The sequence below is a fragment of the Saccopteryx bilineata genome, chromosome 1, assembly GCF_036850765.1.
Source record: "Saccopteryx bilineata isolate mSacBil1 chromosome 1, mSacBil1_pri_phased_curated, whole genome shotgun sequence".
Classification (NCBI taxonomy): Eukaryota; Metazoa; Chordata; class Mammalia; order Chiroptera; family Emballonuridae; genus Saccopteryx; species Saccopteryx bilineata.
In genome coordinates, this window is record NC_089490.1 from 173,499,552 (window position 1) to 173,517,004 (window position 17,453).

Here is a 17,453-nt window from a genome sequence, read left to right on the forward strand (position 1 = left end):
TCATCCAGGCTGTGTCAAAGAGGACAAGCAGCCTGTCGCCAGGTGTCCCTGGGTTTGACACATAAATATAAGTGAAATCACAACTCAGGGCTTGTTTTCCTTTGGCTGTAGATTAGTAAGGTCATCAACAGCCTTCATGTGATTTAGGGTTGAAATTACATATTTGAGAATTTTACTAAAAATCATACACTTCTTTGTGGGATTTTTCCCCCTTACATTTTCCCGAAGTCTGTGATGACATAGCTCTCTGGGGCCAGAAAAACTGGGTTGGCACGAAGCACCTCAGCAGTGTAGTGATTTGACATTTTGGTTTTAAATGTGCTTCACAAAGCCTTGTGAGTTGTGTGTGGGGGGGAGGGAGTTGGTTTAAAATAAGATTTTTCCTGCTAGGGGTGAAAAACATTAAACGACTTTCATAGGGGTGCTGCTGGACTTTGTCTGCTCACTCCTGCCCCCTTTTATCAGGGGCCCGAGGAGAAAGGACTCATCATATTCCCTGACGTGATCTTGCAGAAGACTTGTAGCAAATCAAATCTCCTAAGTGTGTATGTATAACGGAAATGGACCTGTGAGGCCCGATGACTTGAGTTTGCCAGTCCTGGGCCAGGACCGATGGTCTGGCCTTCCACCTTGTGGCCACTGACAGAATTGTCTCACTATATGCAGGTAGGAGTTGTGCTCCCCACAGCTCTGAGCACCGAATTGCAAACACCTTTCCTCCCTTTCTTTCCATCACTCACTGTCAGCCTCGGGAATTTTCGCTATAAATTTGTGCACACACTGGTCCCGCTGGAATGTGGCCCTTCTCCTTCTTTGCCCCCAGAGCAGTCCCTGTGTGTTGCTAGATGCAGAGACTATTAGAGGGAGGTGTCGAAGAAAAGAGAGTAACTTTGTTCACGGTGTCTGTTCTCTGACAGAGGGTATAAAATATAAACCCCGTAGAGTAAAGTGAGTACGCAGAGCAGTGAAAGGCCAAGTGAGTGGTACAGGGGTAAGAACTTCCTCTGCCAGTGGAGACTTGGAGGAGTGAGTGCCTTCCAGGCTGAGAGGACGGGGGTGTGTGTGTGTTTTGAAGGACTTGGTGTTAGGCTGGACCCAAAGACTGCTGGTCATTCGTGTGAAGAGGGTACAAAAAATTGTTGGTTTGGGGGCATTATTCAGAAGCAGGTGGTTTGATGTGATTTGCTTGAAACGAGCTCTGGAGGTGATAGACACCCTCCCCCCACCAAACCCGACCTAAAAATCTGGATTGACAAAGACAACTGGGGGGTGGGGGGCTCTTTGTGTGTTTTATATAAATAATTCATTTAACTTTTTGGGTAGAGATATTCACATATGAAAAGGATTTGTTCAGTTGTAAAAATTCTGATGATGTATATGCTTTTCAGGAATATTTTAAGTTTATATTCTTGGTTTTACTTTGGGCTTGTACTGCTGTCTCATAGCTAATAAGATCAGCTACTATTTTTTAATGATACAGAGTGGTGTAACAGACTGTACATCATTTTAGCCACACAGCCAAGCCAAGTATATTAGTCTCCATGATTGGCAAACACAGTCTCTGTGTCACAACCAGGGTCACACACCTCAGCAGCGATGGGAGATGAGAGTGTCAGCTGCTCTCCCTTTGACACCAAAGCTCATGTGCTTTCCATTGTCCTAATTAGGGCAGTTGTTTGATATGTTTTAGTGTAGAAAAATTGGATCTCCCAAACAAAACCATGCATAACCACCATAGCAATAGACACAACCTAACTTGTGGACTTCCCACCTTCGTGCCTCCTCCCCCGGTTGGTTGTAGACATGGGTTTGAGCCGAGGCTATTCTAGCCTTTAACCCCCTTTTTAATAGTGCTCAAGACATACCTCTCTTAATTGCTTGCTAGTGATCTTTGGCCGAGAAAGAGACATAATGAGTATTATTATTTTTGTCTTTGCAAGAGAGCATATAAGTTGGCATGAGTACAGTTCACTGCTGTTACTTAAGATAATTCTTCTTCTTCCTCCTCATGTTCAAACTCAAAGGAATTTACTGCTTAGGTCTCCATACGCCTGCTAATTGTAGCACAGTATTGGTCTTGGTTTTTCTGATGATTAAGATTTTATTTTAAAGGAATTTTATTTAAAATTTTATTTTAAAGGAATCACTCTTTCTTTTTAAAAAAGAATTTTATCTTGTAACTGAAACATTGTACCTTTTGACCACCTTCTGATTATAGTTTAAATACATAGCTTCATATATAAAACAGAATTTATGTCAAAGGAAAAAGACACACACACACACACACACACACACACACACACACACATATATAAAATTAAGAGAGTAAGGGGGGAGGGCACCAACACCAGTCGTGGGAAAGGCAGTGTCGAAACACTGAGCTCCTCTCAGTTCTCCAATGATCAGGCTCAAATATACCGTGTGTTAGCAAATCCCTGATGCTGGTGAACAAGTGAAATTAAAAGCTAGTTTTAAGTGAATTATAAGTTTGGCATGAGGCCTGCTTTTTTCTGAATGGGTCTCTCGGGAGACAGTAGAGAGAAGGTCCAGGTAGCAGGGAATTTCTTTCCTCTAATATTTTGCCTGTGTGGAGTTATAGACTCTGGACAAGAAGGTTTAATTAGATTGTGAGCAATCACTTTCCTAAAGAACATAGAGGATGCTTTTGGAGTTTCATGCATGGTTTCATTCAGGACCAAAATAAAGTCTTTTTCATGGAAAACTGCATTTCAGTTGGCCTGTCAATATCTTTGTCTACTGGGCTACATTGTTTTTGATAACTATACTCTGCTTTCAAATGGCATCTGTTTTTGAAAAAAGGATGTCCTTCCTAGGGTAGAAGGGAAGGCTTATTGTTCTAAAAAAAAACCCCACTACTTCCTGGTTAAAGCAACATGTTCCTGTTTGTATTCAAGGCTCGAGAATTATTTAGGGAAAAATAGCTCACATTTTTAAAGGGTTATTTAAAATAGTAATAGTCACGTGAATTGTATTTATCTTGGGCAGTGCAGCTGGGGAGGTTAGAAAGTTCTCAGCCTGCATGTCAGTTTCTTGACAGACGTGGAAGTTGGAACACTTGAGGTGATTTAACTCTCCAGTGTTTTGTCTTTTTTCTATAGCCAAGATGGTTAGAACATCACTTCCCTCTGCGAATATCTCATGTTTGTGCAGAGAAAATAATTAGGATCCAAGAATAGAACTCCCTGAAGGACATACATTTCTATATTCGTCTTAAGAGAAAACTGTTTTACCTTGTTTTTACTGAAGGGTATAATTTCAGGTTGATTTGAAGAGCAGGAATTCTTCAGCACCTCACCCTTTGGCCTGTTTGTTTCCTTGCTGCATACAGGCAAAATTCCATACCAACTCATAGATGAAGATGATGATGATGATGATGATGATGATGATGGTTTTATATTCAGTGATTTTTAGAGAGGGAGACAGAAACGTTGATCTGTTTCCGTATGGGCCCTGACCAGGATCGAACTGGCAACCTCTGCACTTCGTGCAAACATTCTAAACGACCAGGCTAAATTAAAGGCCAACTATTAAGGGGAGATGAGGATGAAAACATCTGAGTGAAAAGTGAAGAGGAGCAGTTAAGGGCGACTGCTAGGGGTGGGGGTAGGTCCCGGCAGCGCTGGGCGGCTTTGCGTGGCTCTCATGCCCTCACATCTCTTCCCACACACAGCCTGCTTGCTGATCTTTTCCGTTTCTACCTGAGATCTCATACCGCTTGGAGATTAGTGTGGATTATGAGTGCAGACGATGATGGACAGCGCCCCTGTGGATGATTCAAGGGTCCCCGCTGGTTACCCATACCAGCATTTATGTCCAGATTCTTTCCTTAATTTTTAGACCAGGGCCTGGTGCCCAACATGAGGTCTGTGCTGCTGTGAGGCTGCTGGGCACCAGGGAGAGGGGAGAGAAATTGATAAGATTCAAAAGGCCATATTTGCCTATTTCAAAAAAACTGCTCTATCCACCTTGCCTCTAGGAAAGGAAAAGAAAACTTGTCTTTCTTTTTGCCTCTCATTGGTACCTTGCAATCCTAATCTTTGGTAAACCTAGGATTCGGCTATTGGGCTCTTTTAGTCCTGACAGAAAACAGCCACAGAGTTCTCCTTCCTTTGTTTGCATTTCATTTGTTCATCTCAAGTCAAATTTATTTCATTCCTGAGTCTGAGAGCAGATTTCCCGATACCTTTTCCATAGCTTATTTGCTTTTCCTAATCACCCAAATCTGTGAGGGTCACGTTCATATTGCTCAGTTAACATTGCAGTTACTTGTTTGTTCTCTGACCTCTGACAGCAGTATCTCACCATTCCTTCTGTTACTCAACAGTTAAGAGATCTCAAGTTTAGACAGTCTATCTGTGAAGTCATCTAATTCAAGCTACATAATTGCCTTCCACGGGGCAGATTCATGTAATATAATGTCTGTTCCCTTAGTTTATAACCGCTTTGTGGCATAGACCATTTAAAACAAGTTTCTTGTGAGATGACTTATTCTAAGAGTAAACTCTGGACGTAATTGTTGAATTCACTTAAGTTTATAGTCAAGTATCAAAAATACTCACATGAAATGGTTGCACAGGATTCCTGGTTGTGTATTGCTTGAATGGCACATATTTAAACTTACTTTCCCCCCAAGCATTATGATTATTTGATGTGTGAATGTTTAATTATGCAGCTACATACGTATAGATGGAAAAACTACTCTTTAAATTCGGTCCTGCAGTCGTGATATAATGCAACCTCTTTCCTTCACACTCTTAGTTGTATAATGCAGGCTTCCTGACCTTTCGTCTGACTTATAGGTGACAATACACTTACTGTTCTCCATTCTTATTAACTAGTAAACAATCTTACTAAATTTGTGAGTTATAATTATACATATTGTCTTAAGATAATGACATAATGGTGGTAGTTATTGTTCATAGCTATATTCTATATAATTATGCAAATTGTATGTTCAAAGTTAAGTTCATGTATATAATACTAACACATATAACAGGTGTGACTTAGATTATATAGGAAGGTGACCCCTGTGCAACCACCAAACTCCATAAAGTTAAGAAATAACAGATTAAGTGCCATTTGATCAAGGAACATGCTTTCCTACTTTGCTTTTGCTTGGTTTATTTGAAGAAGAGATTTAGTTGGTTTTAAGGCCTGTTTTCTCTTAGAATTTAAGGCTATTCTTTTCCTCATTCTGTTTCTAAGCTTCCAAGTTCTTATTTCCAACAAGTTGTTTTTAGACTTCTCCTTCTCTGGTGTTTAAAAATTCTACTTCTTTCTACTACTTTCCCAAATGTACTGTTTTTGGTAGTGTAAATTCATTTGCTTAATGAGTGTTAAATGAATATAAATAATTTCATCTGTATGCTTAGATAAAAAAATTATAGGCCTTAGGTAGGGTACAGGGGGTTCATAGGTACTTATGAGAAAAAAAGTAAAACTTTAATATTAGAGTCAGAATATAAGCTCTTCAGAAGTGGGAGTCGTTCTGTACTATTTAAAGACTGGGACTAAAACACATATTTGTAGCATATAAAATACAATGTGAACTGTAGGATAATTCAAAGGACATTTTATTATAAGCATTAAAGAAAACTCATTGATCAGAATATTTTTATTGGTTTTCCCTAGAAGCAAATAGAATATTGTGATTGGCATCTGATTAGTTCTGAAGATGGGATTTATTAGCTCTAGGAATGTGCACTTTGTTAACCAGATGGTGGGAAAGTTTGTTTTTTTTTGTACTGAATTTATAGGGTCTAGTTTTAAGTTTCAGTCTTTAAATAGCTTTTAAAAGACTTGTGGGAAATAACAGTACAGATGGGTAAAATTAATTTATTTGAAAGCTAACCACCAGGAGAGACACTTTAAATTTCCAGTATTGATAAATTTTAAATTGGGACAACTTAGAATTATAAGCGAGCTATTTGACCTGTGGTGGCGCAGTGGATAAAGTGTTAACCCGAAACACTGAGGTTTCTGGTTGGAGACCCAGGGCTTGCCTGGTCAAGGCACATATGGGAGTTGATGCTTCCTGCTCCTTGGCCCCTTCTCTCTCTGTCTATCTCCTCTCTAAAATGAATAAACAAAATCTTAAAAAGAAGTCGTAAAAATAATAAAATAAATGAGCTATTCTTTCCATTAGTACATTCTAATGTTGTTTTTAAAATATTAAAAATATTTTTTACTACAAAGTAAAAATAAAAATATTACTACAAAATATCATATACTACAAAGATATTATAGGTCGTAAATCTTCTTAGTATCCTCTTTAAAAAGTTTTATATTTTAGGCCCTGGCCGGTTGGCTCAGCGGTAGAGTGTCAGCCTGGCGTGCAGGGGACCCGGGTTCGATTCCCGGCCAGGGCACATAAGAGAAGCACCCATTTGCTTCTCCACCCCCCCCTTCCTCTCTGTCTCTCTCTTCCCCTCCCGCAGCCGAGGCTCCATTGGAGCAAAGATGGCCCGGGCGCTGGGGATGGCTCCTTGGCCTCTGCCCCAGGCGCTGGAGTGGCTCTGGTCACAGCAGAGCGACGCCCCGGAGGGGCAGAGCATCGCCCCCTGGTGGGCAGAGCATCGCCCCTGGTGGGCGTGCCGGGTGGATCCCGGTCGGGCGCATGTGGGAGTCTGTCTGTCTCTCCCCGTTTCCAGCTTCAGAAAAATGCAAAAAAAAAAAAAGAAATAAAAAAGTTTTATATTTTAATCTAATTTTTCTGTGAATCATTGTCCCTCTCTTTGCACATAACATTTGAAATATGATAGCACATATAGTTTGAATTGTTGTGAGAGATATTCCTAAATCTACATTTTTTCCTAATTAAAAGAGAGGATTAAGGGTAACCAAAGTAATGCAAAACTTGTACACTGAAAAGTACAGAATAGTTGAAAGAAATTAAAGACGTAAGTAATGGGAAAATATCCCATGTCACAGATCTGGAGACTAAAATTGTTACAGTGGCAATGCTGCCTGATTTGATCTGAAGAGTCAGTGCAATCCTTATTAAAATCCTGCTCTCTTTTTGCTGAGATTGACAAGTTAAAATTTTGCTTTTGACATTATGATGGAAAAGGCAGAAGAAAACAGGAATTTATTTTTATAAGCTAGAACCAATTTATTTTATATTTTAATAACTTTTGTATATATTCCAAAGGCAGTTTGTGCAATTCAGCTTTTCTCTTAATAATACTTATTTTTAATGTCAAAGAAAACTTGTGTTTAAAAAACATTGCCTTTAAACTTGGTCTGTAAATATAGTAAGTGACTTCATTTAGAAGCCTCCTTTTCTGGCAAGTCTAATGATTTCTGTTCTTTTTTCAAACAGGATCTGGAAATTGTGTATTCCTATTTACATGGGATGGAAGCCTTATCAAACCTGAGGGAGCATCAACTTAGGTGAGTCCTTTTAAGATGAATTATCACAGGGTGCTGGAATTTTACGTGACCATTTATTTTAAGAAGTAGGATTAAAGATAACTTATGAAAACCCCGCCTCATTGAGCCCCTGTGCTTGGCTTCATACATTTTATAAAATTGGATTCAGTTTTATTCATATCATAATTTTTTCACATCTGTGCCACAGTGATACCCTCTCTCCCTTCTGCCCTTCTCCCTGCACCTCATCACCTGAAGTAATAAATACCACTTGGTGAATATGCCAAAAGGAGTATTATTTCCCATCCTGGCAAATAAAAACCCACATCGTAGCACTCAGATACACAAGAAACCGGAATGTTTTTAACTATTCAGAGAATGATTAGGTCCATTGTTTTAGTGTATGATAGGTCTTTGAACTATATTTATGAATGAAATTGATATTCCCCTTTCTGGGAAACACAGTTTATACCATAGTTGTTTTTATGGGCACCACTCATAAAAGTCTTATCACTTCTATTGTATAGCTAAGGTTTTATTTATGGTTATCTGGCTTCTTATTAAAAGGTTAAAAACATCTTATGTAATCCACTGATTTTTACTTTAACTGGCACAGAAAATAAAGGCCCTTGGGAAGATGGATTACATATACAAATAGGACGTAATGGGAAGGTTTTGTTTCCTCCTTCTCTAGCTAGTCATGAAACCAGCAGTTTTTAATGACGAAAGGAATACATTTTCTATATCTATATATTGCCCCTTTAATCTTTAAACACTAATTAATTTGTGAACATGTCAATTTCATATTTAGTTGTTAATTGAAAAAAGTCTCAAGAGGATTGAGTACTTCTAAAATTAAATTTTTAATGAAAATCATTTAAATTAAAGTAGATTGCAGGTTAAGTGTTTAAAAATTCAGTCAAGTTTTATTAGAAAGGGCAAAATCACTGGGAATTTAGAAGATGGCTCAAATTAAAGCAAGAATAACTTCTAAAGTGTGTAAGGTTTTTTTATTATTTTTTTGATAGCAACTAAAAAAAATTTAGCACCAATTATATTTAATCAGAGGCAGTTAATCTTCGTATGTAAATGAATTAATTAATATGCACACATAAATATTTGTTCTCAGTTGCATATTAAAGCACCCATGGATAATATTAAGATGTATTGATTGTATAATGTATGCACAGTATTTATAGTTATAAAATTATTTAGATAATAGGAATTCTATGCAATAGAAAAGGGAGAATGTTAATATTTCTTATGGGAAATGTTCAAAATTACAAAGGTAATGATGATAACACTGTGAAGGTCCATCCACCTACTAATCAGCTTTAGGACTATTACTTTTATGCCATTTCAAATGTAAATTTTGGTTAGAAATAACTGGTTAATTCAAGGATATAGTTTAATCTAAGTATACCTCAAAGTCTGTTTTGAAGACTATACAGTTTGTTGGCATGAAATTACAGGCAGAGCCCTTAAGACGTTTATCTTACCCGAGGACGCCGGCTTGTGTGCGGGCGCACCAGCTTAGCATGGATGGGATCATAGACATGACGCCGTGGTCTCTGGTTCAAAGCCCAAGGTCACTGGCTTGAGCAAGGGGTCACTGGCTCAGCTGAGCCCCCCCCCCCCAAAGCATATATGAGAAAGCAATCAATGAACAACTAAGGTGCCTCAATGAAGAACTGATACTTTCCATCTCTCTCTTTTCCTGTCTGTCTGTCCCTCTCTGTCCCTCTCTGTCTCCGTCTCTCTTGCTTTAAAAAAAAGATGTTTATCTTATTCTGCTCGTATTATGAAGTCACTTGTTTCTCAGATTTATGGAAAACATCAGTTGAAACTATCTTAAGTCCATTTTTAGAGCGAGAGCAAATGCCCAAATGAATAATAAAAAAAGAGGTACAGATACACTCGATTTGGATAAACTGCTTTATAATAATAACCATTTCTGGGAATATACATAGTATTTAGATAACTTTTCTTAGAGTTTTTTAAATAAAAGTTTACTGCTAGGATTAAATAGAGAACAGTTAAGACTTCTACATAATAGTTTTCCAGTTTTGGGAGGGGAAAAAGCAGCTCTTAAGATTTTCAGTCTGTTTATTCAGTAATAGGCAGTGGAACAACTTCAGTCTTCAGCCATGAGGAAGGGGAGAGACTTCTACTTGAAAGCTTCACCAGTTAAGCAGTAAATTGGTTCTGAGTGGTTGATTGATTGTGTTACTGTAGATCACACACCGACTGTGCAATATAAAGGTTTTCAGATCTTCACTTAAAAACTATATATTTTTCAACACAACTTAATTTTTATTTTAATGTTTACTCCTGTAATCCATGTGGATTAGAAGCAGCATGTTTGCCAAAGGGGAAGAGGATGCTGTAGGTAGGAGTGGAGGCTAAAATTTGTAAAAAGCAGAGTGAGTGTCAAGGGCCAGTCCTTGTTGGAAAGAAGAGCTTGCTAAACTATTTGTAGATATTTCTCAACGGTATGGATGAGTGTAATTAACTTTCAATGGGCACTCCGAGATCATCACAAAACAACTAAATTATACGTAGTATATTCTTTAGGAATTCAGGAAAGATCAATATGCTTTAGATAAAACATTTCCTAACAATGTTTAAGCATAAAAAACTTTTGGTACTTTTTTCATTTATTAGAACATTGTAGAAAATTTTATCATGATTTCTTTTGAAATTTATTTATCCAGCCAACAATTATTGATTGTGCGCTTACTATATACGGGACAGCGATTTGGGTCATGGAGAGACAGCGCTGACGTAGACCAGACCACCGCCATCGTGGGGCTTATGTCCCCAGTGGTGCAGACAAAGTCTTAGGCAGTAGACTGATGCTGCTTTATTCAGATGTGTTGGCCTGTTAAGAATGGACACTGGGCTGCTTTAACTTTGTAGTCAAAAGCAGGTGACATTTTGATTGGGGCAGGTGGGCAGTGATCTGTGCAGTATAGATGGGTCTCAGGTGCTCAGTCATGGGAACAGGTTTGATGTACGAGAAGGCAGGCGCTGTGGCATAGTGAGATAGACTGAGGGGTTACAGTACAGTAAGTATAGGGCCTTGTATTCAAGGATTAGGAGTTTGTATTTATTCTAAAGATAGTAGAAATTAAGAGCAGAGGTATGAGAAGTTCTGAATGCTTGCAAAGATCTGTCTGGAAGTTATGTGGGAAAGAGACAATAGGTGTGCAGAAGTAGAAGCAGAAGTCTTCGTTTGTAGTCCTGGTGAGAGCTAACAGCGGGACAGCTGTGGCTCTTACTGGGCTTTCACAGGGGATAGGGTGATCTGGGCAGTTGGGGAGGCTGTATTTTGGAAACACAGGCTGGCAGAAAGAAAGATGGGATGTGGAGGAAAGAGAGGAGTCGGTGATGAGGACTCCAGGTTTTGGGATTAAATAGGTACTGATTGTGAGAAAGAAGGTTTTAGGGGAATTTCCAGATCTGTTTTGGACATTTTGTGCGTGAAATGGCCATTGCACAGTCACTTGCTGCGTAAATAGGCAATTGAACGAGTGGATATCGTGGTGAGAGATTAGGTCTGGGGCATTGCCATGGAAGTCATCGTTTTATAGATTAAATTTGCAATCAAAGACTGGCTAAGATTGTGTGGTGCAGAGGAGGAGAAGGCTGAGGGTCCCCTGGCTGAAGGACCCCTGGAGGTGATAGATAACCTCAGGTAGAGGGGGATGGAATGAGGCTAGAATACAAAGGAACAGAAAAGTAACAAATTAAAAGAAACTCCTGGAGACTGAGGACAAGAAGCCTAGAGGAGATGATGCTCTAAGGAAAAAGGAGCCATCAGCTGCTGAGAAATGGAATTAAGATAAGGACCGGAGGGAGTTAGATGGCACTGGGGATGCTGATAACTTTTTACAGCTTTTTCTTTGGAGTTCCAGACACCAAATGTTGGGGGTTGGGGGGATGAGGGTGAGAAGATGGGGATAGTGTATAGACAACTCTAAAAGGAGAATTTCTGTCCCAGGAAAAGCAAAATGTGGACAGTAGTTGGAGTGCGATGTGGGATCAGGAGAGTTGTCCCGTCCCATACACAATAGGTGATAGTAAGTTGTGTTTATGTATAAAAGAAAGTGGCTCAGGAGGGAGAAATAGGTGGCAAAGTAGAAGAAGGACATAGGCTTGGACGAAGGCAGGACGAAGGAGGAGGAGTGAGTCCTTCTTTCATTCCAGTGGGAAACAAGGCAGAGCCCGCTCCTTAGTTTATGACCAGGTATTTTTAGACCCATTGCTGCTGACTGTCACACTCTTCTATAAAGAATTTGTGTAATTCAATCTGTAAAAGAAGACTATATGTTTAATGATGTGTATTCAAGATTTGATGCTACTTTTTCAAGTTGTGACCTTCAGTTTGAATATTTGGAGTCAGAGATTCAGGGGATAAGAAGGATCTCTAAAATACATGGTGGGTGCAGAAAGAACAAGTAACAGGAGTATCCAGCAGAGCTGTTTGAAGGGGAATAATCAAGAGCATGTAGGGCAGAGAAAGAAAAATATCATGACCTCACTCATTTGAGGAATCCAATGAACAATGTGAACTGAGGAATGCAATAGAGGCAGAGGAGAGATCAAAGAGACCAGAGGGAAAGCAGAGAGGGAAAGGGGATGAGAGGACGGGATCAGAGAAGGGAAAGAGATTGGTGAAATTAAAAATACATAACACAGCATTATACAGAGCAGGACAGCAAATCCTAGAGGGAAGGGGAGAGGGGGGCAAGGGGATGTTGAGGGGAACACAGGTGGGAGGAATGTATTTGGTGGGACACTTGAATCTATGTAAACACAAAAAATCATTAAAAATAAAATCACAGATATAGCCAAAAAAAAAAAAAAAAAAGAAAAGAAAAGAAAGAAAAACATGTAGGATTTATTTTATTTAGCAAACAGGAAAGAAAGATGGGCGAGGCATGAACCCAGTATTTCAGAGACTGGGGACTAGTAGCCCTAGTGACCAAAATGGACGTGCTGTTGTAACGATCACTTTCCTAGGCAGCTTTTTCTGTGTACCACTTCTTTCACTAGGAGACATGACATAATCATTCTATTCTCTTGTGTTTCTATATTTTGGGGAAATTTTACTTGGGCTTAATATAATAGGATGCTTTTTAAAGATGTGGTTCTTGGGATACTTTTGACTATTTAAACATTTATTCATGTTTTCCATAATTTTCCTAATTTTTTCCTCAGGGATGAATCAGCTGAAACAACAATTCTTCAAATGTTGTAAAGCCTCCATTTAGTCATTAGTCATAAAAATATACTGAGTTAATAAAAACCTACTTTTGTCTGAAATTCCATACTGTTAAGTAACATTAATGTTGAAGCTGTGAATGACGTTATCACTTTTTAAATTAGTAGTTTTCCTTTCTTAAAGTTCCTTCTCATTTTCTATTTACCTTGGAAATCATTAGTTTTTCTAAATGTCGTTCTCAAAGTATAAGAAAAAACATATAATTTTGTTCCCAATAAAATAAATGTGGCAAAGTTGACATCTAAGAAAATGTTTTATCCTAATACGTCTTTACCAGATTTTATTTTATTTTATTTTGTACACCCTAGGCACCAAAAATATTTGTCCTGAGGCTAATAAATGATTGTGACAAGCTATAATAAGTACTCTTAACTTTCCAGACTACATGGCTTATTTATATTATTTTTATGACAAATTTTGAACTCATGTCTTTATTTCTTTTACAGGTTAATGTGTGAAACTGTGAGATATGAAAGACATGAAGCAAATGAAGTTTTATACTAGTAGGTGTTTCTTTTCTCTTTGTACAACACATAATGCAGTGACTAATTATGTTCCTTAAAGAATCAAAGAAGTGTTAGTTTGCTATGTCAGCGTTAGCTTATTTTTACATTAACTTATTTTTCATAGTTTAGAAATGTGAAACTTCTCAGCTGTTTCTTGTCATAAAGTAAATGTTTATTTACACTTTTTGGTTAATAACTTCACATCTGTAGCTGTAGATCTCTCCTGTGTGATTCCGATGTATTATGTCCCATTGTGGAGTATGTTGACATTTTTATCATTATGAAATAGGAAATAAGGTAGAGTCCTTTTAACAGAACAAAATATATATTCCCACAACCACACCAAGTGAGATCTAAAGGGAGCATAAATACCGTATTTTAGCTTATAACCTTTCAGAAACAGAAAAATAAGCTGCCCCTATCTCTATAAGCATAGTTTCTTCTTTAAATGATGTTGATATTCCTTTCTTGAAAAATATGATAACAAATGTTAAAGGATGTGATGAACATACAGTGGATAAATATTGTCTTAGGTTATGTTAACTATGACTTACCAGACATATTACTTTGTTAATAATGTTTGCCATGACTGACTGTTCTGTGGACTTCCCTTCCTGTTTTCCAAAGAAGTTATTAAATAATCACTTTCCATGCTTATCATAGGGAATATTTATTGGAACAAATAAAACACAGCCTCTTCCCTTAAGGAAGCTGTAGTCTCTTGAGAAAAGTAGAAGAAGAATAGAAGGGAATCAATAAGAAAGACTGAGTGAGGTAACTGAGAACATAGACAGGTCCTAAGGGCTGAAGAGGTGCGAGGGAGGTTGGAGGGAGCTGGGGAGTGTCTCAGAGAAGCAGGTCTCAAAAGTGTGTCCTGGCCTAGAGAGACTTTCTTGGTGGAAGACACAGTATACACAGGGGCACAGAGAGGGGAACGGCCCCGACTTGATGTTCTGAACCCTGTGGCAGGGTTGGTATGACTGGCATGCGATGTGGCTCTGGATGATGAGTTGAGAACAGGCAGGCTAGTCAGACTTGCTTGTGAGTGTGTACTTAAAAAAATTGGTCTTGATTCTCTAGGCAACTGGGAATGAGTTCTTTCCCCCTCTCAAATAATATTCTGCAGTGGAAAATCACAAATGTTTCTGATATTAGAGGCAATGGCATAATGGCCCCTATGCACTCGTCATCCAACATTGTCAGTTGATGGCTGATTGTGTTTTATCTTTTACTCCTCTCCCACCTCCAACTGGATTATTTTAAAATAAATCCAGATATGTCAACTCATTCATACTTATTTTGATATGTATCTTTATCTTTAAAAGATAAAGACTTAGAAAAAAACCACTTTCACCACATTATCATCAAACTTAAAAAAATGATTATGTCATGCAAATATTCAAATTTGTTTTGTCTCAAAAATTTTTAATGGTTTATTTAAATCAGATTTGCAAAAAGTTCATTCATTGTGATCTCTTTCTAAACTCTCTCTCTTTTTTTTAATCAAGCGAGAGGCAGAGAGACAGACTCCCCCACATGCACCCCCAACCAGGATCCACCTGCACCTCCCCTGTCTGGGGCTGATGTTCGGCCAACTGGGGGTGCTGCTCCATTGCTCTGCAACCGAGCTATTTTAGTGCCTGAGATGAGGCCGTGAAGCCATCCTTAGAACCCAGGGCCAACTTGCTTATTCGAACCATGGCTGTGGGAAGGGAAGAGATGGGGCAGGGGTGGAGAAGCAGATGGTTGTTTCTCCTTTGTACCCTTACTGGGAATCAAATCTGGGACTTCCACACGCTGGACCGATGCTCCACTGCTGAGCCAACGGGCCAGGGCCTAAAGTTTCTTTTAATCTGTAGCTTGGTAGCCACTTTTCAAGGAGCAAAATGACGTGACCAAATGCCTTCGCACACCACTCATCTTCTTAAGGGTAATACCTGTACCCATATGAAAATGCAGAAGGTAGATTCGACGGGGTAGAGGGGCAAGGAAGTCAGTGAAGAGACAGTTGCCTAATCTAAGGTCTTAAGTGCTCTGAGGCAAAGACAGAAGAAATGGAGAAATTGGCAGTGGATTTTACAAAATTACAGGTGGATAGATCTAAGATAATTCATAGGTTGTATCTTATGAAACTTAATCATCTAATGGCTTTTTAGGAGGATATTGTAAATGTCAATCGAGGGCTTAAAAGAACAGATACTAGATATAGAAGAATAGAAAATAACAAAGTTGGAATTGATAAGGAGAAGATTAACACCAAGAGCAAATACTTTTAAACTATTTATTCTTGAAGAAATCAAGCCATAAATAACTGAGACAGTTTGCTTCCTTGAGGAGGAATTAATAGCCATCAGTGGAATGAGTATACAGATTTATCAGTGTTGGAATCTCTGATAAATATTGTTGACATTTATTGAAGCAGTTTAGTGGTAGTGAGCATCAACTTTATTATTTTGTCCTTCCCCCTGAAGCATAGTTTTTGTAGTATGGATGATGAGGTAATGACAAACATTTTGCAATCACTTTCTACTGCGTGTTGTATAATAATTGACCTCATTCTTATAGCCAGCTGTCTTGTGAGGGAGATATCATCACCCTGATTTTGCATAAGAAGTGACGAGGCTTTGAGAGGACTAGGAACTTACCCAAAGTCTCACTGCTCAAAATAGAGCCCAGATTTGAGCCGACATTGTGGTGCTGCAGCCTTAGCTGTTACCCCACTCGCCAGCATTTTCTAGCCGTTTACAGGCCACCATAGAAAAATGGCACCGTAAAAAGAAATGATGGATGGACCTTGAGAATATTATGCTAAGTGAAATAAGTCCGACAGAAAAAGTTATGAACCATGTGATTTCACTCATATGAGATATAATACTGAAAGCAACAAATGAATAAGCACAGAAACCAAGAAACAAACGAAATTTATAGACCCAGACAGCAGTTTGCTGGTTACCAGAAAGAAGGGGAGGAGAGGGGGGCAGGAAGAGTAAAGGGGATCAAATATGGTGACAAGATGATTTGACACTGGTTGGGGCACACAATGCAATATGCACATCATTATTTGGAAATTATTTACTAATTTAACCACAATATATTTAATAATAAAACATTGAAAAAGAAAAAAATATAATGCTTGTACACCTGTTGGGGTAAGCACTTCATCTTTTCCTACTGCTTGGCCTCCAGTGGACTGTGGCAGCACCTGAAACCCACCGGCAGCCTTGCCGGCATTATCCTGGCCTTCTAACAGCTTTTACTTATTATTCATTTAAACTGAGGGAAGATTAGAGTGTCTTTAAATATTCTGGGTTGTTTTTTTAAGTCAGTTTAGATAGTGAATGTGAGCTATGCAGATAATGCAAAGCCATATTTTAGATAATCCTAAATTGAAGGCTAGAGTTTGTAGAAAGAGTTGATTGTACCCATTGCTTGTTTTTGACCAGTTAGAATTCTGTGACGTGTTAGCAAGCAGTGAAAAAGTCTGTAGATGCTCAGTTGGTCATGACTTTGTAAAACCAAAAATGCAGAGACTAATTGTAGATTTCACTTAATCAGATTCCTAGTATTTGGCCAACCTGGTGATGAAAGGTAATTGTTTTCATTTTCTTCTGTGATCCTTGAACAAACATGTTTCTGCTTTTACCAGTTTGCGTGGGGACAGTTTTGAAAATTAAAGAACCCTGGCATTTGTGGTGGATATAAATGTACGATAACTTAATAATACTGCCCCTCTTTTGGGACCTGCTCTTATTACTTCAGGGAGGAAATGACTTGTCTATTCTTGTTTTCCCTTGTACTTAAAGATCATAGTGTCGTCAGACTATCAAAGGCCGTCAGGCTTTGGCTTTATGACCAAGGGATGATGATTTATTTTCCTTATTATGTTTGTGTGCTAGTGACTTCTAAGTCTACGGTTGTAATAATTTCACTAGGTAAATATAATACTCTTTTGATCTACCTCTGTACCTCAGTTTTCTCATCTATAAAGTAGAAACAATAATAATACTCACTACTGTTAGTGTTGGTGTGAGAATCAGCTGCAGTTCGTTGTACACCGTGCTTACGGCTGGCATGCACAGTAAGTGCACAAACCGTAGCTGCCAGCATCATCGTCATCCTTTTGATCATTTACATTTTGGTCTCAGTCTTTTTAGCTGCTTTAAACTTCTGTTAGGAAGAAATTGTGGTAGTGATGCTCTCGCTCCCGTAGTGTAATTGTTTTAACACGAATCAACAGGAGGACAAAAATGCCATTTTAAATTGTACTG

The 17,453-nt window shown here is 38.5% G+C and overlaps 1 protein-coding gene across 6 annotated transcripts in view; it reads left to right on the plus strand.

Moving 5' to 3' along the window:
- RAPGEF2 (Rap guanine nucleotide exchange factor 2) overlaps window positions 1-17,453 on the plus strand; it is a 255,836-nt gene that overhangs the window by 70,055 nt on the left and 168,328 nt on the right. For all 6 annotated transcript variants that reach the window (XM_066279961.1, XM_066279974.1, XM_066279981.1 and 3 more), the window contains exons 2-3: window positions 7,343-7,413; window positions 13,126-13,182. In XM_066279961.1, the coding sequence (XP_066136058.1) occupies window positions 7,343-7,413; window positions 13,126-13,182 (128 nt within the window). The remainder of the gene's footprint in view (window positions 1-7,342; window positions 7,414-13,125; window positions 13,183-17,453) is intronic.